The sequence below is a fragment of the Pneumocystis carinii genome, assembly GCF_001477545.1.
Source record: "Pneumocystis carinii B80 chromosome Unknown supercont1.15, whole genome shotgun sequence".
Lineage (NCBI taxonomy): Eukaryota > Fungi > Ascomycota > Pneumocystomycetes > Pneumocystales > Pneumocystaceae > Pneumocystis > Pneumocystis carinii.
In genome coordinates this window covers 167,090-194,056 of record NW_017264727.1, presented here as the reverse complement: position 1 = coordinate 194,056, position 26,967 = coordinate 167,090, and the positions used below count along the sequence as shown (strand labels likewise).

At 28.5% G+C, this 26,967-nt stretch overlaps 6 protein-coding genes across 6 annotated transcripts; 4 read left to right on the top strand and 2 right to left on the bottom strand.

The window, feature by feature from the left end:
* The first annotated feature begins 24 nt into the window (after positions 1-24).
* T552_03183 (hypothetical protein) lies at positions 25-3,527 on the top strand. Its single transcript, XM_018371696.1, has 12 exons — positions 25-44; positions 84-223; positions 273-379; positions 425-1,497; positions 1,545-1,743; positions 1,789-1,974; positions 2,019-2,126; positions 2,170-2,228; positions 2,275-2,496; positions 2,539-3,145; positions 3,205-3,440; positions 3,483-3,527. Exons 2-12 carry the CDS (start codon positions 108-110, stop codon positions 3,483-3,485), a joined length of 2,916 nt encoding a protein of 971 aa, XP_018224489.1. The 5' UTR covers positions 25-44; positions 84-107; the 3' UTR covers positions 3,486-3,527.
* A 587-nt stretch (positions 3,528-4,114) lies between these two features.
* On the top strand, positions 4,115-4,913 carry T552_03182 (hypothetical protein). Its single transcript, XM_018371695.1, has 2 exons — positions 4,115-4,192; positions 4,261-4,913. The coding sequence occupies exons 1-2, from the start codon at positions 4,161-4,163 to the stop codon at positions 4,865-4,867; spliced, it is 639 nt and encodes a 212-aa protein (XP_018224488.1). The 5' UTR covers positions 4,115-4,160; the 3' UTR covers positions 4,868-4,913.
* Positions 4,914-5,141: 228 nt separating this feature from the next.
* T552_03181 (hypothetical protein) lies at positions 5,142-8,365 on the bottom strand. Its single transcript, XM_018371694.1, has 16 exons — positions 8,317-8,365; positions 8,182-8,247; positions 8,077-8,135; positions 8,016-8,034; positions 7,906-7,971; positions 7,754-7,856; positions 7,691-7,707; positions 7,590-7,648; positions 7,483-7,547; positions 7,247-7,434; positions 6,922-7,193; positions 6,565-6,874; positions 6,263-6,513; positions 5,569-6,211; positions 5,406-5,519; positions 5,142-5,361 (listed from the first exon to the last, which is right to left on the bottom strand). Exons 1-16 carry the CDS (start codon positions 8,317-8,319, stop codon positions 5,188-5,190), a joined length of 2,409 nt encoding a protein of 802 aa, XP_018224487.1. The 5' UTR covers positions 8,320-8,365; the 3' UTR covers positions 5,142-5,187.
* Positions 8,366-8,722: 357 nt separating this feature from the next.
* T552_03180 (hypothetical protein) lies at positions 8,723-24,437 on the top strand. The gene is made up of 13 exons (XM_018371693.1): positions 8,723-9,079; positions 9,122-9,209; positions 9,256-9,527; positions 9,569-12,596; positions 12,651-16,235; positions 16,286-16,624; positions 16,675-17,014; positions 17,059-17,360; positions 17,401-17,491; positions 17,535-17,617; positions 17,661-17,731; positions 17,774-17,924; positions 17,969-24,437. The coding sequence occupies exons 1-13, from the start codon at positions 8,766-8,768 to the stop codon at positions 24,392-24,394; spliced, it is 15,090 nt and encodes a 5,029-aa protein (XP_018224486.1). The 5' UTR covers positions 8,723-8,765; the 3' UTR covers positions 24,395-24,437.
* Positions 24,438-24,470: 33 nt separating this feature from the next.
* Positions 24,471-24,751, bottom strand: T552_03179 (hypothetical protein; the record flags this gene model as incomplete). The annotated part of the gene is made up of 2 exons (XM_018371692.1): positions 24,471-24,610; positions 24,651-24,751. The coding sequence occupies 2 exons, from the start codon at positions 24,749-24,751 to the stop codon at positions 24,511-24,513; spliced, it is 201 nt and encodes a 66-aa protein (XP_018224485.1). The 3' UTR covers positions 24,471-24,510.
* A 209-nt stretch (positions 24,752-24,960) lies between these two features.
* T552_03178 (hypothetical protein) lies at positions 24,961-26,908 on the top strand. Its single transcript, XM_018371691.1, has 5 exons — positions 24,961-25,311; positions 25,365-25,713; positions 25,764-25,891; positions 25,942-26,569; positions 26,619-26,908. Exons 1-5 carry the CDS (start codon positions 25,007-25,009, stop codon positions 26,862-26,864), a joined length of 1,656 nt encoding a protein of 551 aa, XP_018224484.1. The 5' UTR covers positions 24,961-25,006; the 3' UTR covers positions 26,865-26,908.
* Positions 26,909-26,967: the final 59 nt, after the last annotated feature.

Sequence of the window (26,967 nt, the reverse complement as noted above, 5' to 3'; positions counted from 1 at the left end):
CACAATTTTGATTAAAATTTGAATCCCTGTTTATTCCTGAGAAGGTATGGCTTTTTTTCCGGGAAAAAAACGCTTATTTTTAGCTATTTTTCTTGCTATAGAACTTAATGACAAACTCATCTTCTTCCAAACCGACATCTATTGAGATTGACGCATCTAATACACTTGACAGTGTCAGGAAGACACATTCTGGTAATTCGGGTGGTTCTTGTTTGATAAAAAGGTGCGTTTTTACGGGGGAAAAAGAGATATTAGTTAAGATGGATGAATAGAAGCCTTGAAATGCAGAAACAGAAGAAGGAAATGCCATGGATATCATCATTTATTGATGAGGAAGCTAAGTTTTATAAGAATCCGTGTTTTGAAGAGCAAGGAGAGGGTAAATATAGAGTTTTTAGATAACAAAGGGTATTTATGTCAAAAGAAAAGGGTATAACAGAGATAGAATACTCGTCATCAACGAGTACGCCAAGATTTAGAAGGGAAAGGGCGGAGACTATGCCGGCGGATGTGTTAGGAGGATCGGAATTGTCATGTTCAGAATCATTAAAGAATAAAGATATTAAAACGACAATAGAATCATCAATTGTACCATCTATTGCGAGTTCTAGATTTAGATCGGGGTCATTGAGACTATATGATAGAAATATGTATAATTCTGGCTTTGATCCTTTTGTTTTTTCATTAGATTGGAAACAAATTTTAGATAATCAAAATAAATTAACAGAAACTGTTTCTTTTTCGCCAAAGGATGAGGAAGGACAAGGACCTATTAAGACGCTTGATTATTTGGGATTGGCGGATTCATCAACGCCGACAACAATGTCAGAACCGTTTAAATCGTGTGATTCTATTTCAGAAAAGCAAAATGCTAAAATGACTATGTCTAATATCAATTCGTTAAAGAATGGATCGGATAGGATTCGATCATGTTCGGTATCAGGTAATAAGATAGGATATGATAAAGGATATGAGAAAGGGTATGAATCTTCTCTGGATACTAATCAAGAAAATATACCATCTAAAAGTATTGATTATTCTGATTCATATAATACATTGTATCAAGATCATTCAGATTTGTATTTACGACCAAGAGCAAGAACAGCAGGTGTTATTAATTTTTCTATGAATCATATGGATAATCAAGGTTTAAGTTCTCAATCTTATGCTCATGAATCACCTATTTCTGATAATAATCTTCCGAATAATATTGCTCCTAGTTCTTATGATAATGTAAATGAGGGTGAATATGGTGATATTATGTCATTTCCAACACGTTCACTTTGGATAATTAATTTACCATTAACTGCTTCTAATTCTTCTCTTACTGCACTCTTTTCTCAATTTGGAATGGTAGAAAGTATTTGGATATTGGCTGATAAGAAATATGGTTTTGTAAATTATAATACATTGGAAAGTGCTATACAAGCAAAGACTTCACTTGATGGAAAAGAATTATTTCCCGGAAATGATCTTATAAGAGTGGAATATATAAAGGTTTGTTATTTTTTTTTCATTTTTTAAGATATTTAAATACATATTAGACTCTTAAAAATCCTATGAATATGCAAATACCCAATTCTTCTCTCTATAGACCTAAAATTCCTGAATTTAAATCAGAATGTTTTTTTTCTCCTGTTTTTTCATCAAGACCTGGTGATTTAAAGTCTTTAGTGATAGAAATAGCTATGAATTATACTGCTACACAAGAAGAAGCTGATAAAATATGGGAATACATTCAAAGTATGTTTTTCATGATTTATATGAATAGTGATAATATAGTATTAGACATAGGAAAAGTTAGAAGCTATGCTTTTGAGATTCCACCTGTTCCTGAGCCATCACTTAATCGACAATTTCATGGCTCAAGGTTAAAGGAAATTAGAAAGAAATTTGACAATTCAGGATATACACAAAAAGAAATTGAAGATATGGCAAATGATATGATTGATGAAGTTTCTGAACTTTCAAGTGGTAAGAGATTTATTATTTTTATTGTTTATTTTATTTCTTTATAGATTATCTTGGTAATACAATAATTCAAAAATTATTTGAACATTGTTCAGAAGAAATGAAGGAAAAATTGCTAAAAAAAATTGCCCCACATTTGTCAGGACTAGGAATTCGTAAGTTTTTATTTAATTTTTGCAATTGATTCATTTTTAAAAGATAAAAATGGAACATGGGCTGCACAAAAAATAATTGATTTAGCAAAAACAGAGACACAGGTATATATTTTCTAATTTTTTATTGTTAATTAATATATTATATTAGATTAATGATATTACTAAGCATCTTTCCCCGTATATACCATTATTATTTTTAGATCAATTTGGAAATTATGTTGTACAATGTTGTTTGAAATTTGAAGCACCTATGAATAATTTTATTATTGAAATAATGGCTGATCGGTGCTGGGATATTTCTCAAGGTCGTTTTGGAGCAAGAGCAATGAGAGCATGTTTGGAGAGTAACTATGTTACAAAAGAACAACAGGTATGATTTAATAAATTAAATTATGTAATGTTTAATTATTAGCGTTATCTTGCTGTTATTATAACATTAGAAAGCCATCGTTTAGCAACAAATCCTAATGGTTTAATCTTACTTACTTGGTTATTGGATTCTTCTTCTTTTCCGAATAGATATAAAATGCTTGCATTGCAATTTGTTCATCATATTGTTTACTTATGTACACATAAATTAGCGTCTTCTATCATTTTGAGGATTATTAATCAGAAAATGGATTCTGATGCTCGCAAAATTCTTCTAAATACGCTTTTTTTCTCTCAGAATGGACAAATATTAGATGAAGTCTTATCAGAAGAACATTATGGCGTTGATACTATTTTTAGAATTTTCACTGTTGCTTATTTAGAAGATGAACTTCGTGAAAATATTTCAATTGCTTTGAAAAAGGCTTTCTCTCAATTAAAAATCGTTCCTGGACAACAATACAAAACCTTAATGGATGAAATTGGTTTGAATCATAATTCTTTAAATTTAGTATCAAAAAATCTTGATCTTTCAAGAATTTATCATTCAAAAAAAGATAAAAAATATGATTCTTCCATCCCATATTCTGGATTCAAAAATATTCAGTTTCATGGACCTGCTTCATTGTTTCCTCAACCTTTTTTTTCAGGTTCTTATTTATTTATTTATTTATCTATCTATTAAAAAAATTCTAACTTTAAAATTTAGATTATTATAAAAGTTTGAATACTGTTAACAATAATCTATATCCATTACATTATCATACTATTTCTCAACAAAAAATGAATCTACAACATTATGATATGTCTTATATTCAACAATCCGAAATTCCTCCTCATTCTTTTTCTTATATTAATTCATTTTATAATGAACAATATATACCGAATGGATATTCATGTTCATTACCTTTATCTCTTCTTAATTTTAATTCTCACAGAAATCAGGTATATTTATTTTTTCTTTTATTTTTATTAATTATATATTAGTGATAATGTTATCAAATTAATTTAATTTTTTGTTTTTTTTTCGTTTTTATTTATAAATTAACTAGATATCTGTCAATTTTGATGGTCTTAATTCGTTGTTTGTGTAATCTTTCTCTGGTAATCTTTATTTATATTTTTTTTTTATTAATACATCTTAGATATATATTTTAATTTATATATTTAACTTTTTCACTAAAATTAACCCCCAAAAAATAGGATAAACACTCAAACCGATGTTCTCTTCAATACTATTTACATATGGAAAGGACTTCTTTCTTAACTATTTTTTTTTCTATCTTTTTATCAAAAATTCTTATTTAATGGATTTTTTTGAAAAATAAATTATATTTTATTTTTCAAAGATAAATACCGGATCTTTTGTTTTATTTTTATTACTAAGTTGTTATTTATATTTTATCAGTATTTATATATGGCTTTAGAAAGTTGGTTCTATTATCCGAGTGCCGAAGAACAAATATTAAGAAATTAGTGAGGAAAAATGAGGCTATTTTTATAGGAAAAAAGCACATATCTCTTCTTTCTAAGCATGAGAGGGACTAGGAATATTAATAAGATTCTAAGGATATCTTTTGAACGGTTTTTTTTTGATTAAAAACAAGTGAGAAATTAAATTTTGAAAAAAAAGGCAGAAAATCACTGTAAAAACGTTTTTTAGTTATGGAGATAGGTTGTGTTTTTCATCAATATTGGTAAATACCTTTTTTTTGCGGAAAAAACAGTATTGTTTTTGAATATTTCTAATAAAAAACTTATTTAGTACTGTTTGTGATCGGCTAATTGAAAATTCCTATGGTTCATTGCTTTACTGCTCAGGTGAATGTAAGAAGAAGGATTCTGAAGATGATTATCGTGAGATTTCTCCGGTTTCCTATGAAAATTCATTTTCTGGCTTAACAACTGTATCATCATCTCCATCTTATACAGGAATGACACATTTATCATGTACGAATATGTTCTATGAATGTGTCTATTGGCCTCGTTATGCTTCAATGAATCGTCTTTATTCTTTTTCTGATTCAGAAGAAATTAATGAATATGGATCACCAGCTAAATATGTTCCGTCAACGGTTCCAGCTTCATTAATAAATAGTAAGGTTAATTCTCATAAATACAAGTCTCCTGTATATCGTACAAATTCTTTTTCTTCATTATCTGTACGATCTATTGACTTGGTTACACCTGTTATGTTGAATATAAGAAATCAAGATACAATGAACAAAGATCGGTATTCTCAAATAAAGGAATTGAGATATCCGACTAAAGCAGCGGGATCGATTTACAATACAGATGGGCCGGGGACAGGTATTAGGAAGTTATTTTGTTTTGAAAAGTCACCCAATACAGATGATTTTCATCAGAACTAGATTTTTATAATTTTTTTCTTTTATAATTATCATATTGGTTTGGAATGTATAGTTTTTATATATATTATTTATTATAAATAATAAAGTTTCTTAATTTTATTTGATTTAAATGTTTTTTTTGAAGATATAAGGATTTTTTAACAATGACGGATTAATATTCCACAAATATTTTTGAAACAAAACCATAAAGCCATGTTTAGCCCTATGCTGAGGTAATTTTCCAGGGTTCTAATTACATGCTGATGCTAATAAAGGTATTAGATGGTAATAAAAGTTTAGTTAGGATGATAGTTTTGATCGATTAAGTATTGTTAATTTTCTTATTTTTTCTTATTAGAAGTGCGTTCTTTCTTTGCTTGTAAATGTGAATGGCCACAACCAAAGTATTCAATTGCTTTAGAATTAACCCAATTTAAAAATCTTTCACGTTCATAATCTATACCCAATGTAGCTCTAGTAGATCGTTTCGCTTCAACAAGTTCACCTGAAAGATACTTATGAAATTAATGATTAAATATATAAAACATTTAATTCATACTTTTTGACGTGCATCCATTCCTTGGTATATAAAATTAATTCTTGCTTGAATAACATTTTTAAGTTTAAGTTCTCTAATTCCCTTTGGATTAAGCCAGTTCAATAATTCTTCTATCTATAAAATATATTAAGATATGCCAAATGAATTGATAAAAATAATATACTTTTTCCGGTGTATCTATATAAGCCCAATCATTAAATGATGCTAAAGGTGTTTCTCCTTCCTCTATTTGTTTACGTTCTAAAATTTTGTCCTGCCTAAATTTCTCAATTATGTCTGGACTAGGTCCTTGGATCCAAATCCTTCCAGTAGCATATCCAGCATAACTAGTACTTGAATCTGGCATACCGTAATACGGCATTCCATTATTTTCTAACCACCAATATCTATTCCAAAATCTATCATATCCAAGTACTCTAACACGTTGGGCATCTGCTTCACGAATATTTATATCACTAATATCCATATCTTCTTCGATTTTTTGAATTTGTCGTTTAATTTTTTTTATTTCTTGTGTTAATTTTTCATGTTGTTTTAGAGATTTAGGATCTGGTGGTTGTGGCTTTACTTTAGGCTCTTCTTCAAATGTCCTCCTACGCTTTACTCCTGATCTTGATCTTGTTTTAATTGTAAGTAGATTATCTTCTGTATTTGTAACAGATTGATCATCTGGTTCGAAATTTTCATGCATTTCTTCATCTTCATCTTCAGTTTCTTCATCCAGTGGCGAAAACTCTTCTGAATGTGGAATTCCTCCTGAGAAAAGCTTTCTTATTTCATCTCTTATTTCTCGTATTTTTTCTAAACTAATAAAAATAAGTTTTATTATTATAAACCATATAAACTTGATAATTTACTGTTTCTTTTTTGTTTTTATTAATTCTTGTTTGTCTTTTTTCGCATGTATTATGGATTCAGAACATTCTTCAATATAATTTCGTGCTAATGGAGTATTATAACATAGTTCTATCAAAACTTCTAAAACTCGAAGCTTATTATCACTGTTAAAATTATAATACACTTCACAATAGGACTCCTTGATATGAGGAACATTGAACCCTTTAAAAATTAGATCATATTTTTCCGGATATAAACTATTCTTTAGCAGCTTTTTCTTTTATTAGATTTTTGATTGATATTTTATAAGGAAAAAAAAAACCTCATTTATAATTCCAATCACTATTATTATCCATTTTCCATTTTCAAGGATTCTTCTTTGGAGTAATTCTCTCCAATTTTCTCCAAAATTACCTATATAATTACCATTTATAACATTTATTTTGTTAAACACATCTTTTTTCGAAGGAGGCATACAAGATGAAAGGCATAAAGGAGAACGCTCACCTACCAAAGATTTTAACAAAGAGCAATGTGTTTCATTTATCAATTCGCAAGGAGGGTTAAGTGATGTATAATGAAGAGAATCGATATAATCATCTAATGTAAAAGAATCTAGAATTAAAGGTTCGCTAATCATCATTAGATAAATTTAAGGAAAAAATAAATCCATTATTACCAAAAAACATTTAAAAATGTCCATGTTTCTAATAATACAGATATCGAATTTTTATTAATTAATGTTTCAAATATAAATTCTGGTCGACGAGAAACATTTGATGCTGGCGCAAGATCCAAGTCCTCAATTGGATATTTCAATGGGTAACCTTTTGCATTTCTTCCCGCTACTCCTTCTATTTCCATTTTTTTCTTATGTAATTGTTTTTCGATTTCTTCCTTCCTAAGTTTTGGTGATATAATATCTATTTTAAATCTTTTTGCATATTTTTCCTATTATTAAAAATTTAGTTAAATCATAATATAACTAATTCATTATTAATTGCCTTAATAATCCAAGGCGCTCCTGTCCATGATTCTTTTTTTACCACATTCTTTATAAAAGCACGTAAAATTGCTTTCGTAAATGATCCACGTTCCCGACTTAACACCTTTTCATCAACCATTTCTTCCCTAGTATCTTCCTTTTTATATTTTTCCGGCATTTCTACAAGATATTTCGTATGTGCTGGTCCTAAAAATCTTAATTAATCTTAAAAATATTTTTTTCCCTATTTTTTACGAAATATTCCATTAGGTGAAATAATTTCATTAAATTTCGTTTTTTCCCTAACTTGTACTTCCCATCTTAAATATTAAAAAACATTTCATTCTATTTCTTTTTCTTACTTTTCACCCGCAAGCGTACATATAAGCGATTCTCCCGGATAATAATCCTTTTTAAATTGCTTTTCACATTAAATAGGCTTAAACACATTTGATCTACAAACATCATATATTTCATCCACTATCAATTATTATTATATTTTAATCATTCAATTAATACCCCCTGCCTAAATAATCTATTCTAGTCGTCAATGATAGTTGTATCTTCCTTAAAACTGGCTCTTTAAGCGATTCTGGAAAGGTTTCTTCTACATCTCGTGCATGAACTACCTATATATATACATTAATAATACATAAATACCTATAAAATTTTATTCGCCTCCGATTCATATGCCTGGAAATACGTCATATTCGTATGTCCCGTTATTTCACACATAAATATTTTCTATATCATACATAATTCCTTCTTTTATTATTCTCTTTTCTTACTTCATTATAAAAGTCCATCCTACATTCATGTCATTAAAAATATATCCAATCTCTTCATTACCTCGAAAGATATTCTTCATATTCTGTAAAAACCTCCTGCGTTATAGGAATATACCAAACCTTATCCCTCTCATCAATACCTTTTAATATCCCTATATTGATTCACCTGCTGGTCTTCCTGTATATTTTCAGGAATAGACACATATTTAATTATTTTACGTTTCTGCAAAACCTGATTCATTTTCGTCAATAATAGTTCTTTATGGTCTCTTTCCGCGCTATACACGTGTATAATTCTTACCATTTTGTATTTCACCTATTTCCCTCTATATACCCTCTTTTTTTCCCGTTTTTTTTCCTGAACCTTTTTAACACCCTTGATACTTCAATAATTCTCCTGTAAATCTATGTTTTATCCAGTTTTCTCTTGTTAATCCTTCTTATTTTCTCCGCAATTTTATTATTAAACCCCATATATATATAACCCTCTGCTTTCTCATTTGGCCGTTGATTTACCTAAAAATCCTGTTTATATATGGAGGATCTATAATTTTGTAGAATCGTTCTTAAATATGCTAAAAATCTATTTAAAACAACTTTTTATAATTAAATATCTCTTTAAAATAGGGATTTGCTGTATTTTTTTTTATTCATATATAATAGAGGTTGAGAGAGAAGAGAGAGGGAGAGAGAGAGTATAGGTTGTCATGGCAATGAGAGGTCAACGACCAAAATTAAGAGCAGAGATAAATGTCTGAAAAGACGGGGTTAAGCTCAGGAAATCGAGTGAATTACGAGGAGATTTCATTAGAACTCGTAGGAAGAGGTTGCCTGTCGAAAAAGTCCGAAAAAATTCTGACATCTGGAGGCTCTTCTAACGAAATTTATCTTGATACGATTTCTTACATATTATTACGGGAAGAAAGCACGTTATTAGTGGCAGAATTGTGTTATCCTGTTCTTTGTATGTTTGTTGTTCGTTGGGAGCGTTTTTACGGGGAAAAAATGGGAGAAATTATGAGTGCATATGCGAAATTACTTCCTGTTAAGAGGTCATTAAAACCGTAAGTTTTTTTATACAGGAAAGGGCGTTTTTATGATTGGAGATATGCTGTAAAAGCGCTTAGTGGATCGAGGATATTTATTGATCCTTTAAATATTGTATATGATATGGAGAAAGAGGGAGAAAATAGAGTATATTTAAATTTTATAGGAATTGGGTATTTATAAAGATGTATAGAAATGGGTATCATATGTTGTAAAGCATTTGATTACGATATATCGATTGATTATTTTTGATTGTGAAGTTTTTTCGAGTTTTATTTCGATTTCTCATATCTGGCCTTTTCTGTTTTCAGAGTCACGTATTGTACGATTTCTTAGTGTGGAAATTTTATGTATATTACTTTGTTTATCGAGTGCTAAAAGGGAGGAATTGTTATCATTGTATGTTGGTGAAGGATCAATTGATTATTTATATTCAGGGAAAATTATAGATTATTATTTTTTTTGGTATGAAATTTTTGTTTAAAACTTTTTCTAAACATTATTAGTTTATTTGAAAATGAATCAAAAATGTTGTTTCTGGATAGAATTTCTAAACGCAATTATTTTTCAAAGGATGGAATTCGTATTATTCATGACTCTGATCAGTCCGATTTATTAGTATCTATATCTGGTATTTATTTTCCAAGAACAAAACCTACACTTTTTGAAGATTCATGTTTTTGTATGACACCTATTTCCCGAAAAAATATGGAAAATTTTGCAACAGCTCTGTTAAGTCAGAAACCTGTTCTTCTTTTAGGTTCATATGGAATTGGCAAAACATTTATGGTTGAAAATGTTGCTAAAATGCTTGGAAAATATGAGGATTTAGTACGTATATATTTGAGTGATCAAATGGATATGAGAAGTTTGATTGGAACTTATATAAGTTCAACACCTGGCGCTTTTGAGTGGAAACCTGGAGTTCTTACTAGGGCTGTTCAGGAAGGAAGATATGTATTAATTGAAGATATTGATAAGGCACCCAATGATATTATAAGTGTTCTTTTACCGTTATTGGAAAGAAATGAACTTGAAATTCCTAGTAGAGGTGAAAAAATAAATGCTGATTTTGGTTTTCAGATAATAGCGACTATGTCAATAAATATTTATCAAAAATCTGATGTAAAATTTTTAGGGAATAGATTATGGGAAATTGTTAATATTGATGAGATTCCAATGACAGAATTGTCAGAGTTAATTTGTTCGAAATTTCCGGTTTTAAAAAAGCTATCTCAAAAGATTATCGAAGTATATGGTGTTGTTGTTGCTATATACAATGATCCTGTGTTTCATTCTTTAAGTAAAATAGCTTTTAAGAGAATTGTTTCAATGAGGGATTTAATAAAATGGTCTAAACGCATTCTTTATTTTTTAAATAATTCTAGGATTACTTTAGAAGATGATTATATTTCTCAAGATGTTATTGATAGCATGTTTTATAATGCAGTAGATTGTTTTTCTGGTATGATACAAACAAGCTCTGGAAAGTCCTTTATTATTCAAAAAATTGCTGAAACTCTTGGTTATTCATCTGATTGGACCGAATTTCATATTAAATCATATATTCCAAAGTATGAGGATTTTGATGATTATATTAAAGTTGGAAGAATCAATATTCAAAAATCACCTGACTATATAATTTCTCGTCTTGATCGTCATTTTACTTTTACATCCCCTGTATTAAGACTACTTGAACAATTAGGAGCTTCAGTAGAGTGTGGAGAACATGTATTATTGGTTGGTGAAACAGGAACAGGAAAAACTACAACCATTCAGTATTTTGCTAATATTCTTGGTCGCGAGTTAATAATTGTTAATATGTCTCAACAAACGGAAAATGCTGATCTCCTTGGTGGATTCAAGCCAATTGATCTAAAAACTGTTTCTGCTTCCTTGAAGAATCAATTTGATGATATTTTTAGTACTATGTTTTCAACACAAAAAAACTTTAAATTTCTTGAAGCAACTCAGAAGGCATATTCTAACAAAAAATGGAAATATATGGTTCGCTTGTTCACTGTAGCAATTGATATGGCACAGAAACGGCTTTCATTATTTCATGATAATGAAAAAATTGATGAAATGACTCGCATTTCTCATAAAAAAAGACGATGGCTTGATCCAGAATTGAAGAAGAAATTGATGTCGTTTTCTTGTAATTTGGCTAATTTTGAAAAATATGTTTTAAATAATCCTAATTGCTTTTTTTTTGATTTTGTAGAAGGACCTTTAACTAAAGCTGTTAAAAATGGTAGTTGGATTTTATTGGATGAAATTAATTTAGCAGAATCGGGTGTCCTTGAGAATATTACTTGTATTTTGCAGGAAAATGGGTCTATTCTTTTATCAGAAAAAGGTGATATTCAACCTATCTATCCTCATCCTAATTTTCGTTTGTTTGCATGTATGAATCCTGTTACAGATATTGGAAGGCATGATTTATCATTATCTTTGAGATCAAGATTTACAGAATTCTATGTTTATTCTCCTGATGAAAATTTCAATGATTTGCTAGCTATAGTTCATAAATATATAGGGCATCTTAGTTTTTCAGATCAAAAGGTTTTATATGATGTTGCTCAGCTTCATTTGAAAGCAAAACAGTTAGAAGAGGAAAATCGTTTAATTGATTCTGCTGGCCAGAAACCTTATTATAATATTAGAACATTAACTCGAACATTAATGTATGTAAATGAGATTTATCATTTATATGGATTACACAGATCTCTTTATGAAGGATTTTGCATGCTATATCTAACTTTATTGGAGAGTAAAAGTGAGGAAATTCTTCATCCTATTATTAAACAATATACATTCAATCATGTAAAGAATTTGAAATCCTTAATTTCACAGATTCCTAAAAGGCCTTCTAATGGTGATTATATACAATTTAAGCACTATTGGATGCCTATAGGAAACTATGAAATACAAAAGGATGATGATTATATTATAACACAAACTATTGAGAAGAATATGTTGAATCTTATAAGAGCTATAACAACAAGGAAATTTCCTGTTTTGATTCAAGGGCCAACTTCAAGTGGAAAAACAAGCATGATTGAATATATTTCTAAGTTGACAGGTAATAAATTTGTAAGAATTAATAATCATGAACACATTGAACTTCAAGAGTATTTTGGTGCTTATGTTTCTGATGATTTTGGGAATTTAGGATTTAAGGAGGGGATCATGGTAGAAGCATTGCGCAATGGATATTGGATTGTATTGGATGAATTGAATTTAGCACCTTCAGAAGTTCTTGAGGCGCTTAATCGATTATTAGATGATAATAGAGAATTATTCATACTCGAAACTCAAGAAACTGTCAAGCCTCATCCTCATTTTATGTTATTTGCTACTCAAAATCCTCCTGGCATTTATGGTGGACGAAAACGTTTATCTCGTGCATTTCGTAATAGATTTTTAGAGCTACATTATGATAATATACCCCAAGATGAACTCAAAACCATTATATGTAATCGATGTCGTATACCTCCTTCATATAGTATGAAAATGGTTGAAGTATATAAGGTAATAATTTCTTTTTTAAGGGAAATTTATATATTTATATTAATTATTTTTAAGAAATTGTCTTTACAACGTGAATCATCTCGAATATTTGAACAGAAAAGTAGTTTTATGACTTTGCGTGACTTATTTCGTTGGGCTAGTAGAAATTATACTAATTATCAGGAATTTGTAAATAATGGATATATGTTATTGGGAGAACGAGTACGAAAAATTGATGAGAAAGTCATTGTTAAAGAAGCAATTGAAGCTGTTATGAAAGTTAAAATAGATGAAAATGAATTATATAATTTTGATGATATGGGGAAATGTATATCTACTGATAATTTTCCTGATTTAGATGGAATTGTTTGGACTAACGCTATGAAAAGATTATTTCGATTGGTTTCCTTAGCGTTAGAAAATAATGAGCCTGTACTTCTTGTTGGAGAAACAGGTACTGGAAAAACAAGTATTTGCCAAGCAATTGCTAAGAATTGCTCTTCGTTTTTACATATTGTAAATGTTCATCAAAATACTGAATCAGGTGATATTATTGGAACTCAAAGACCTGTAAGAAATAAGGATATTATTTGCAAAAGGCTATATGATAATATTTCAAAATTATTGGTATATCTTAATTCTATGAATTTTAATAATAATCAATCTGCTACTTTATCAGATTTAGTAACAGAATTTTTGAGTTTAGATATTAATGATATTAAAAGAAACCTAAAGGATATTGTTTATGAGGATATTATTGATCTTATTGAAAAGGATCTTAAGCAATATAAGAAATTATTTGATTGGTATGATGGTGCTTTAGTAAAAGCAATGAAGTGTGGGGAATATTTTCTACTTGATGAAATATCTCTTGCTGATGATTCTGTTTTGGAAAGACTTAATAGCGTTTTAGAGACTTCTCGTACAATTACTTTAGCTGAGAAATCTGTTGATGAAAATCTAATAAAAGCAAAAGATGGTTTTAAATTTATGGCTACAATGAATCCTGGTAGTGATTATGGGAAAAGGGAGCTTTCTCCAGCTTTACGAAATAGATTTACTGAAATTTGGGTTCCTTCAGGATATGATGAAGAAGATGTTTTAAAAATTGTTTCTTCAAAGCTTAAAGATAGTTTTTGCATGTATTCAAAAGCATTTGTTTTATTTTCTTTTTGGTTTCAGAGGAAATTTTCATCACATTTATCAATTTCTATATCAATTAGGGATATATTAACATGGATTGACTATGTAAATTTGTCTAATATTCATACTTCAATGACTCATCATATTTTGCATGGTGCTGCTTTGGTTTATATTGATAAAATAGGTGTAAATATGGGATTTTTGTCTGGCCTAACTAAAGATCTAATTCGAGAGAAAAAGCTTGAGTCTGTTGATTATCTTTCCAACTTGATAGGTGAAGATTTACGAGAAGAATTTTCAAAAGTTCCTCAGGTGATTATTGATAAAGAAGTTTTAAAGATTGGTTCCTTCTCTATACTACGTGGACCTAATATTTCTGATTATTCATCTTATAGCTTTAATTCTCCTACAACATCTTATAATGCAATGCGAATTCTACGAGCAATGCAAACATCTAGGCCTATTTTACTTGAAGGAAGTCCCGGTGTAGGAAAAACATCTCTTATATCTGCTATTGCTTCTGTTGTTGGCTTTCAATTAACAAGAATAAATTTATCTGAGCAGACTGATTTGATGGATTTGTTTGGTTCTGATCTTCCTGTAGACGATGAAGCTACGAAATTTGCTTGGCATGATGGACCTTTCTTACAAGCTATGAAAAATGGTTATTGGGTACTTCTTGATGAAATGAATTTAGCATCGCAATCTATTTTAGAAGGGCTTAACGCTTGTCTTGATCATAGAGCTCAAGCTTTTATACCAGAATTGAATCAAACATTTGCTTGTCATCCTTCATTTAGAGTTTTTGCTGCTCAAAATCCACATTCTCAGGGTTGTGGTCGTAAAGGATTACCAAAATCGTTTATAAACAGGTTTGTAGTCGTTTATATTGAAGAATTGTCGCCCCAGGATTTATTGTTTATCTGTGATCATGCTTTTCCTAATGAAGATTTATTGATAAAAAAGAAAATTGTATCATTTATTGGAAGACTTAATGATGAATTGTCTCGAAATCGCACTTTTGGAATATACGGTAGTCCTTGGGAGTTTAACTTGAGGGACATATTGAGATGGCTTGAAATTCTTCAATATAGAAAATTAAATTTACATAAAAATGATCCTTCTGAATTTCTTGATATAATTATAAAACAAAAATTTAGAACAATTGAAGATCGAAAAATTGTTGATACAATCTATGAAGAGATCTTTGGAAATCCTTCATTTACTCGAAATTTATATTATAGACTTAGCTTGAATTTTTTACAAGTTGGACATGCATTGTTACCCAGAAATTCCAGCTTAAAATATAATAAGGATTTCTTTTTTAATATTTCTACTAGTCACTTGAAGGTTATTGAAAGTTTAATTTCTTGTATTCAATTTAATTGGCCATGTATTTTAGTAGGGCCACCTGCTTCTGGGAAAACTTTTTTAATTAGATTTCTTTCTTTTATTTCAGGATCAAAACTTGTGGAATTTTCTATCAATAATGATATAGATACAATGGATATTGTGGGTGGATTTGAACAAATGGATTTGATTTTGGAATTGAATAAATTTATTATTACTATTGAGGAATTTTGTAATGATAGATTACGCTCATTAATAGTCTTACCTCAAGAGGAAAATCTGAAATATGTGGGTATTTATAGTCGTATATTGGAATTGATAAGGGTACAAGGAAGACATACTATATCTCATTACCGTAAATTTTTGTCAGATTTGGTATTATTATTTACAGAATTGTCTAATATGTCTATGATTTGTGATTCCTTGTTCCAACAAATCTTTCAGAGATTAAAAGAATATGTGTTAGTTGATGATACATACAAACCATCCCAGTTTAAATGGTTTGATAGTATTTTACTTCAGGCTGTGGAAAATGGCTATTGGCTTCTTTTAGATAATGCTAATTTGTGTAATTCTTCTGTATTAGATCGTCTTAATTCTCTTATGGAACCTAATGGGAATCTTGTTTTGAATGAAAGGAATTCTCTTAATGGAAGTCCTTTTTTAATAAAATCTCATCCAAATTTTCGAGTTTTCTTGACAATGGATCCTGCTAATGGCGAGCTTTCTAGGGCAATGAGGAATAGATGTATTGAAATCTTCTGTGATAAAGTTGTTTTAGATGATAATATGGGATCAATTTGTGTTTCATCTAAACCTAACTATAATGATTTTATTCTCTTTACCATTTTACCTTCATTTATGTTTAATCATTTTTATTTGTATGGGAAGATTTTAAAAAGATATCATTCACAGAAAAATGTTTTTATATTGGGTGATATATTTCTAGAATATATTCCTATAAAACATATAGATCTTTTGAAAAGTTGGTACTTATCTTATGTAATCCAGAGTGGCATGTTTTCACAAATAAAAAAAGAGGACATTTTAAACTTAATTCATAAATGTTTTGAGTTTCAAAAGTCTTCTCTTTATCAAATGATCTATGATTTTTATAAAAATACTATTCATGGCTTAGATTTCCTTGAGGATTTTATAAATATTCAGGTTTTTATATATAATAATCATTAATTGAAACTAATATTATATTAATATAGCCATTGTATCCTTTAGGTAATCCATATATTGAAAATATGTTTTTGGGCTCATCATCTTGCTTGTATCCTACTCAATTATGCTCTAGGCATATCAAATTATCTTATTTGTATAATTTATTTTCAAAATATCTGGATTTAAAGATTATTCTTGAAACTGTTCAAGAAAGGTCTCGCAATATTTTGGAGATAGATATGACAGTATTAGAGAAATCATATATGAACTTACACCACAATGACATGGATTCATTATTCCATATTAATCCTTTTCATTTTTTATCATCTCTCTTAAATGAAATAGGTTCACTTTTGATTAATGGAGATTTTGATTATGTAAATGAGGTAATTTTTTTAATGTTATTTTAATTTGTATATATCTGTGTTTGTTATAGGAATTTACTGAAGCTATTCTGGAATTGGTTAATATTTGGCGTCACATTTATGAATTTACAAACTTTCCACTTATTGAATATACTAAATATCATGTTTATAATGATAATTTGAGAGAATGGAATAGAAAATATGAATCTCTTTTGCCGGTTGATTCTAGAAAGCGTTTTCATCAATTAATTGAATTATTTAATTTGAATCTTGAACTTAAGACAGGGTTTTCAATGGAAAATATTTGGAAAAAAGTAAGGCCTAGTGTTCCAAAATCTGAATATACATGGTCTGTGTATAAAGAATTGACATCATACATGAATAAGTTTGATAATAGTCTTCAATATAATGGTAATTTTCTTATGAATATTCTTCATTAACTGATAAATCTATAGTAGATACATTTAATATAATATTAAATATTAGGACCTTGTTTTTGGAGAATTGCTATTTTGTTCTTACTTTTTCTGATAATATTGAAGAAAATCCATCAAAAAATGATTCTTTTCAGATCAATTTCAAAATTCAAGATTTTATAGAGAAATTGCACAATAATATGAATAGAATCGACATTCACTCTAACTCTAATGTTAAATCTGGGTATTTTCATAGAATTGATGAATCTTTTAACGTTATATTTTCTTGTATGGAAGTTTATCTAATAAATCATATTTTTAAGTTTGGTATTATTTCTAAGGTAATTTAAATATTTTTATCAAATATTTCTAATATTTTAGGAAATGTATGATATGGTTATTACTTTAAGTGCATGGACTGATAGGAGTTCTATTTCTTTAATTCCCTATGTTATTACATATAAAGGAACAGGTAAAAAAATTGAAATATTAAAGAATATTTTTAATAGAAAAAGTTACAAATGAATCTTTAATGTTTCAACTCTTCGATTCATATTTCACTATTACAGATATGCCTTCTTCATCATCTGAACAATTTGTATGATAAATTACTTGAAGCTTAAAGTTATTAATTTCTTTAGGAATCATTACTAGAATCACCTTCTGCATTTATTTTTTTTGGAAGACCAATAAGAACAATTGCAATGGCTATGTTAGTTAGAATTGTTTTAAAATCAAGCTAATGTTATATTAGTTATAATATAAAAAATGCATTATTTCAGGATTTTGAGAAGATGAAATCCTGTTTATCAAATTTAGTTTCTCAAGTATTCCAATATACTTTGTATATTAAAAATGATAAAATTATGTTGTTTGTTGAAATATTTATTAGAAAAATTATTCAGGTACCTTTTTTGCTCATTTATGAAGTGATATTAACTTTATCAAGGTTTTTAGCATGCATAAATCTTTATATTCTTTGGAAGATTATCAAGTTATCTTAATTATTTTGAAAGAATTCTTGGATTTTACATCTTGTAATCAAAAGGAAAATATTATTAAAAATCTTGATGAATTAAAAAAAGAATTGCAAAAAACACATTGTGAGAAATTGAAAATGGTCATTAACACATACTTTATACCGTCTTTATCAATTATATGTTCGATTTTGGAAAATATGCAGGCCACAGAATCTGAACTTGTATTAAAACTTGGGAAGGCTTTTATTTTCTTTGAATTAGGATTTCTTTATTTATATGTTCCAAATATACCCTATGATCCAGCAATTTTTCCTATAGTTCAAATGGAGCTTCATAAAAAGGAATTGGAAGATATTTCTAATGAAATTCTTTTGAGAAAATTATATGAGAATGAATTCACTGGTAGCACTGACAATTCTTCTATAAAGAAATTGCAGACACGTTATCAAAATTTAGAGTCAAAAAAGATAGATTTGCCACATGTTTATCGCCCTTGTGTTTCTGATATTATTAGTATTTATAGAGAATTTGAGAAACTGTTGAAAATGTTTATTATTGATCAATCATTGGAAAATATTATTAAGAATTTTGAAAATGACAATGTTAGTGCTGTCTTTCAATTGAATACTATACAGAAAACTATATATCAGCTAATAAATCGTCTGGAGTCATATTTATATTATGCAGATATTTTAAAACCTATATGTGGATCATTAAAGACTATAAATTTTGCATTGGTTCTTATAAAGAAAGGAGAAATGTTTTCAAAATGCTTGTCTGAAGATTTAACTATGAAAATATTTTTAAATCTTTTTGATATTGATACTATATTGACTAAACCTCTTGATATTAGTTTTATAATGTTGTTTCTGGAGGAAGTTTCTAAATACAAACTTAATAAGGTGTTTGTGGATCGCTTTATGATATTTTGTTTTAAGAAACTTTGCTTTTTCAAGAGATCTTTACTTTTGGATGAATCTTTTAATTATATGGAAATCATTGATTATATTTTTCTATATTTTTATTCAAAATGGGCTATTAAGAGAGATGAAAAGATAAAAGAGGAACTAGAAAAAGAATCTGTATACAAAATATCTCGTTCTCAAGAAAATACTGCTGAATATCCATTTTTATTTCCTGAATTTGAAAGTATAGAAAGTGAAACTGAATATAAATCCTCAAAAATAGATTATGATAATCAATGTTATATAGAATTAATGGTGGTTTATAGAAAGTTTTTTAATGAATCTGAGCCTCTAATTTCTTCTTCTGAATTGGTTAATTCTGCATTGAATCTTGGAATAGAGCTATTAACTTTAGAAACTTTAAATATTAATTCCAAAGTAAATAATATAGCTCTTTCATCATTGATATATTATATGAGAGGTATAATTGAGGATTCAAATTTCACATTACCAATATTACAAAATTCTGATGATTGGATATATAATTTTTATGGTGATCCTAATATTAAAGAGTCTCTTAAGCTTATTCCAATACTTAAGGATTTAAAGCTTAAAGTAGAGCAACTCTTTGAAGAAAATCCAGAAAATTTTCTTCTTCATGAGATAATAAACCGTTCAGATATTATTTTAAAATTAGGAATAGAAACTCCTCTTTCTCAAATACTTATAGCACTGGAACAATTATATAGTACAATTGATGAATGGAAAACAATTGCAGGTTCTGAATGTTCACTTGATATTAATATGGAAAATATAAAGAATTTAATTATAACATGGAGAAAATATGAATTAAGTTGTTGGAATGATTTATTTAAATTAGAAGATAAAAAGAAAAATGATGAAATGGCAACTTCTTGGTTTTATCTTTATGAGAATTTGATTTATAAAAAGTTTACATCTTCATTATCAATTGATGATTTAGAAAAGTATAGAAATGAATTGGTATCTTTATTGGAGCAATTTATAATTAGTTCTCCTCTGGGACAGTTTGAGCAACGTTTAGAACTCATTCATAGCTTTTCATGTCATTTAGATGTTATTGAAAAGACTGAATTCTCGGAAAAAAGGATTCTATTTGCTCTTAAAAATCTTGTTGCATTGTATTCATCATATTTACCTAAAATTCGAAATGCAATTCATCAAGGAAAAGGTCCTTTGGAGAAGAGTATAAGAGAAACTATTCAATTGATGAGCTGGAAAGACACTAATGTTTTTGTTTTAAGGGAAAGTGCAAGAAAGTCACATAGATCTTTATATAAAATCGTTAAAAAATATAGAGAACTTATTTCTATGTCTTCTTTCTCTGTTTTAACTGAACCATGTACAGAATCATTGTTACTAAATTTTCAACATAATAATTCTTGTGATCTTTATCAATTGCAATTGGTATTTGTCAATGAGGAATTGTTAAAATGGTCTTTAGATCATTGTAAATCTGTTAATCTTACAAATCGTCTAGATGCTCTACCTAGACATAGAAATATTATGAATACTGTTCGAAATATGTGGTCTATTGTTATTCAGAAATATGGGCAGGATTTGACTTCTAATGAGAATCCATTTGAATTATTTGTAATAGATGTTGTTGAGAATATGAAGGAATTACAAAATCTTACGCCAAGTTCTATGGATAATGTTTTAAAATCAGAAATAAGCCACTTAAAAACAAGAAAAAAGAAGCTTTTTTTTGATACACTTTCTGAATTAAAGAGATTGGGTCTTAAAACAAATCCAAGTATGCCTGTTGTTAACAAGGTTACCAATATTAATGATTTATTAACAAGTATTCCATATTATGATATTAAATTAAAAAATGAAGAAAGTGCTTCGTCTTTAAGGACAATTAATGAACATTTTTATCAGCTTCTTACTTTTATTACTAGAATTCATCAATCTCAAGGTAAATGTCCTAATGATATAAGTCTAAATGAGATTTCTCGTTCATGTGGGCTAATGAATTCATTGTTTTATATACTTTTGCTGGAAAGATCAGCTTTTATGAAGACTTTATTTGAGATACAGCGTATTGAAAGGAATTTGTGTATATTATCTTTTTTGGAAACTATGACATTTGAAGAAAACATTTCATTTATAAAAAATTATAGAAAAACTAAATACATATATGATAGATCTAGATCATTTTTGAAGCATATGCAAAATATTATTACAATTTTGGAGGATATTCGAGTTATGCATTTGAATACATGTTTTATTTCATTATTGCATGGATTGAAGGATGATTTTAATTTAATTAATAATGATATTGGAAATTTTATTGCTGAATTTGAATCTTTGGGCGGGTTAAATAGGCTTGTTATTGATAAATTTTGTGATACTTTTGTTTCTAATTTTATGGCATGGATGGAAAAAATATATGAAAAGATGTTTTCATATTCTATTCAATCTACACCTTGTGCATATCTTGTTACTCCCATTCTTACTTGGATCAAGGATAACATGGATTTTTTAAGATTGGTTCATTTAGATGTTTCTGAAAATCAAGATATTTCTTTGGAATTTGATATATTTATGAGGAACTTGTCTGATAAAATATGTTTGATTATTCAAAATTTAGTTGATATTAAATCTCTGGATACAAAACAAAGCTCTGATGGTATTTTAGAAAATTCTTGGCTTTTGAAAAAGCATAAGTTTTTACTTAGTTCTTTAAGTGTTCTTGAAATAAAAAATATTAATCATTTATTGGATAAGCTTATAACTGATATTAATGATTTAAATACATCTGGTTTTTCAAACATTCAAATTTTATTTAGTTTAAAAGCAATATATTCTTTATCTGCACCAATATTGAATCAATATTTAGAAATATCTAAGTATATCTTGAAGAATTTTATGGATCATCATAAGTCTTTGACAAAATCTACTCTTCTATTTTCACTTGTTTTAAATACATTGATTGAGAAAGGCTTCTGTACTCCAATTGATAATACTGTTAATGAAAAAGATGCTGTTACTCAAGGGACTGAATTGGTTAATGGCGATAATACTGAAGATACAGTAAATGATCATGATAATGATCAAGACTTTGATAATTTAGATAATATGGATTCTCAAAAAAATGATGATACTAATATAGATGATGATACAAAAGCTATTGATGATTTTGATGATGGTATATCAGAAAGCAATTCTGTTTATTCCAATGAAGACTTTAATGATGAAGATTTGGATGATGAATTTGGAGAAATTGATCACCATAATTCTTCTACTCTAAATGAAGAATTCTGGGATAAAGAAAATAATGAATCACAGAATAATGATACAATTGATACTCAAAATTTGAATAATGATAGAAATGAAATTGGAACTAGTCCTCAAAAATATGAAAAAGAGATTCTGCCAGATTCCAAGAAAGATTTTGACCTTAATAATGATAAAAAAGATGATGAAATAAATGATAATGAAGAGACTATGGAAAATGTTGAAGAAAACGAGTTTAATGAAAGGTTAGATCATATAGATTCTTTAAATTTACCAGAAGATCTTCATTTAGACGATAATATTGATAAAGATAGTGCATCTGATAATAATAGTCATTTGGATATGAATTATGAGGAATTGGATCATAATCAATCAGATTCTGTTAACAATGATTTTCAACATCAAGACAATTCTGTAAATGAGCCTGAAGATGAGTCTAAAATTGATCTAAGTGATGATAAACAAATCATACATGATAAGAATGAAGAAAATATTAAGGATAATGATGGAAATAAAGATGATTCCATGGATATTGATACAGAAAAAGATTTTGAAGGAGATGAGAATCAACAGGTTGCTGAAAATTTAGCTGAGGATCTTGTTGATAAGAATGATTCTACTGTTTTAAATACAGATGAAGATTTTTACAAAAAGTATGGAAATAATGAGAGTTTTAATAAAGAATATGAGGATAATGATAAAGCTATGAAATTAGAAGCTAAATATAGTCAATTGACTAGTAATAAATCCTCTTCTTTGAAAGAAAATAATGATAATGATAGTAAATGTCAAGGAAATAATACAGGTTTTGAAAAAGAGCAGGAATTTGATTCTACTGAATCATTAAATGATTCGTATAGAAGTCTTGGAAATACTCTTGAACAATGGAATAGGATTATTAGTAATATTTCTGATCCAAAAGATCATGACAATTCACTTGATAATGATGAGTTAAATCAAGATGCTAATCGGTATGAATATATGAAGGATAATGATTTCAAAGAAGATGCTCAAGTAGCAGGCTTTTTACCTGAAAAAGAGGAAAAAAATGATCTTGATATGGAAAAAGATGATTCATATAATATGAATAATTATGATCTAAATACAGATGAAATAAATTATTCTTATATTGATTCAAAAATAGCAAATATTGAGAATCTTGACTCTGAAATTTCTGCTGCTGAAATAGATTATCAAAAAAGGACTGATATAGAGCAAAATATCAATGAAATGTCTTTACAAAATATAACTAATTTAGATGAAAAAAATTTAGATAATACTCATTTTAATACTTTATCTGATTATGGAATTGATTCATTGGATCTCATATCTGTTGATGATGCTTTAAATTTATGGAGAATTCATGAGAATTCTGTTCATGATTTATCTATTCATCTTTGTGAACAATTAAGATTAATTCTTGAGCCAACTTTAGCTACAAAAATGCAAGGAAACTATTCCACTGGAAAAAGATTAAATATGAGACGTATTATTCCTTATATTGCTAGTCAATATAGGAAAGATAAGATTTGGATGAGACGTACAAAACCTAGCAAACGACAATATCAAGTTATGATTTGTATGGATGATTCTAAATCAATGGCTGAATCTGAATCAATGAATTTAGCATTTGAAACTCTTGCTCTTATATCAAAGTCTCTTTCTCTTTTAGAAGTAGGTGAAATTTGTATCATGAGTTTTGGTGATAAACCTTTATTGATACATCCTTTTAAGGAACCTTTTACTTCTGATTCAGGTGCAAAATTGATTAGACATTTTAAATTTAATCAATTGACAACTGATCTCAAAGCATTAACTGAAATTTCAATAAATATGTTTAAAGATGCAAGAAATACCCTTCATACTAAATCTTCTGCTGAATTATGGCAATTACAAATCATTGTATCTGATGGAATATGTGATGATCATGATTCTTTAAAACTTTTATTAAGAAAAGCTTATGAATTAAAAATTATGATCATTTTTGTTATTATTGATATAATTCATGCAAAAAAAACCACTTCACTACTAGATATGAAACAAGTTCGTTATAAAACAATGGATGATCATTCAACTTCTTTAGAAATCATTCATTATATGGATCAATTTGCTTTCGATCATTTTTTAATTGTTAGAGATCTAAATGAGCTACCTTTCGTACTTTCAAATGCTCTTCGTCAATGGTTCTTGGAAGTTTCTATTTCTTAGGTCTTTATTCTCTTTTTTATGTATTTTTATTCAACTTATACTATACTAACTACACTCTTCTTTACTATATTTCAAAACGGCTTTTGCGCTAAAAATTATCAATCATACATCAAAAACTAGACTATTAATAGGTTACGAAGATCTGCAAGGTACAGCTTAAATCTCTTCTTTATTGTAATTCTATGTCGTGAATACTTATCATCTGGTGAAAACCTTCTTTTTCTAAAAAATAACTTATAAATAAATAGTAAATTACCTTGACGGATGTGCTGACAGTGTTTTCTTTCCTGATTCTGTTCTTTTCCGCAGTGTATACTCTCGTTTTCCTTCTTTATCTGGATAATACATTAAATACATCTATTTTCACTCAGAATTCATCTTTTTCAACAAAAAAAACTACCAAAATACTCCTCTCAATATTCTACGTCTTAATATTCTATTATTATTCGGGTTTTCTTCTGTTTTTAGCCTCAAATTTTAATAAATAACTTTTTCAAAAAAATCTATATCGGAAATAAGCATAGGCTTTATAACATACTGGATATTGAGCTGGATTAAAAGTGCTAATTATATACATGGAAATGAATAAAATAGTCTAGAAAAAGGTCTAATATGGAGATAAAATGTATAAAAAGCAACAGTGAAATTTTGAGCGAGTTTGAACGGCGGGAAGAGGCCTATCAACAAGTTTTATTGGAACAACAAGAGCAACAAGTGGAGCTTATTGAGCGAAAAAAAGAGGAACTCTATCGTCTAAATAGAATACAGAAGCTCAGATCATCAGGTATAGATGGATCGATTGAAGTTTATGGGATGGGATATTCAGGATATGGTAATGGATGGACAGGAATTAAACCTCGAATGATGTACCCTCGTGAACAAAGAGCAATGAAAAATAAGGCTAGAAGAATCAAGATGTTAGTTTTTAAGAGGGAGTTGTTGTATTTTTTTTTTGACGTATATTTGCTAGTGCAAGAGAAGCTATAATACATCAATCAGAATGTCCAGAATTATTAGTACCAGTGCGTATTGATGTGAATTCGGATAGATATCGATTGCGGGATACATTTACATGGAATATGTATGAAATGTGTATTTCACCAGAACAATTTGCAGAAGTATTATGTGAGGATTTTAGTTTACCACCTCATCCATATTTTGCAACATCAATTGCAAAATGTATTACGGATCAGGTGAATGAATATCAACATCATTTTATGAATGAAGCTTTACAAGGTTCAGAAATGTCAGAAGAATTTTTGGATAGGAATATACCATATACGAGGTATAAAGATGATGATATGAGAATTCAAGTCAAGGTGGGTATTTTTTTTGATATTTTTTGGATGAAAAATGAATGATTTTTAAGTTGGATATTATTATTGCGCAATACAATTTAGTTGATACATTTGAATGGGATATTAATAATCCATATAATGATCCAGAAGTTTTTGCAGAAAGAATGTGTTTAGATCTGGCATTAACAGGGGAATTCAAGTATGAAATAAGGGTAATTTATTATTTTTTAAGGGCTAATTTGATTTAAGAACGGCAATTGCTCATTCTATCAGAGAACAAGCACAAATGTATACGAAATCATTATTTCTAGTTGGATACACTTTTGACGGTAAGCCAATTGAAGATGAAGATATCAAAACTATGATATTACCTACGGTTTCATGTATATTTCGACCTTTGGAAATGTTAAATGAATATTCACCTGTTTTATATGAACTTTCTGAATCCGAACTAGAAAAACAAAATAAAGAGAATGAACGTGATGCTCGTCGTAAAAGACGACAAATTCGAGCTCGTCGAGGTATACAATTGCCCGAATTTAACGAACGTCCTAGAACACAAAGAACACCCGTTGTACATAGTGTCTTGGTTCCGGAAAACTTTTACATTGATCAATATGGAATTAATAAAGCCTTAATTCCTGGCTTAAATGATGATGATTTTGATCTTTCATTAAACGAAAAACAACGTTCACCTTTACTTTCTCGTGATACTCGAACTAAAAATTCTACACAACAAAACCTTTATTCTCCTTCAATCAGTCCTTCTTTACCTCAACGACTTGTTTTAAAATTCAAAATACCTCGTTTAAAGGATTTTTTGGCAAATATGTTGGATAACAAATCTCATCTATCTCCTTCAATTGGTTCTCTTCCTGTAAGTTTTAACCTTTCTTGTTCTTCCCTCTTCTTTTAACCCTTCTTAGCTTCCTCAATGGCTTGTTATTGCTTTAGATAACCTTCGTCAACGCTATCCTAACGATCTTTTTGAAGGTTTTGTTCGACATGGTAACGATCCTTCTGATACTGTTGTACGCATTCGTTGTAATGATTGTCCTGGAAAATTGTACATTCCTGGGCCTTCTTCAACTGTTGAAAATTTTGAGATTCATTTAAAAAATCGTTATCACCGTATTCGAGTTGAGCAAAGGTTAAGAAACACTTTATCATGATACAACCTCCTCTTATTTCAATCTGACGCACTCAATACTCTTAAGAAATACCAGGGTTCTTGTATTTATTTTATCTCATCTTAACCAACCTTTATCATATCAC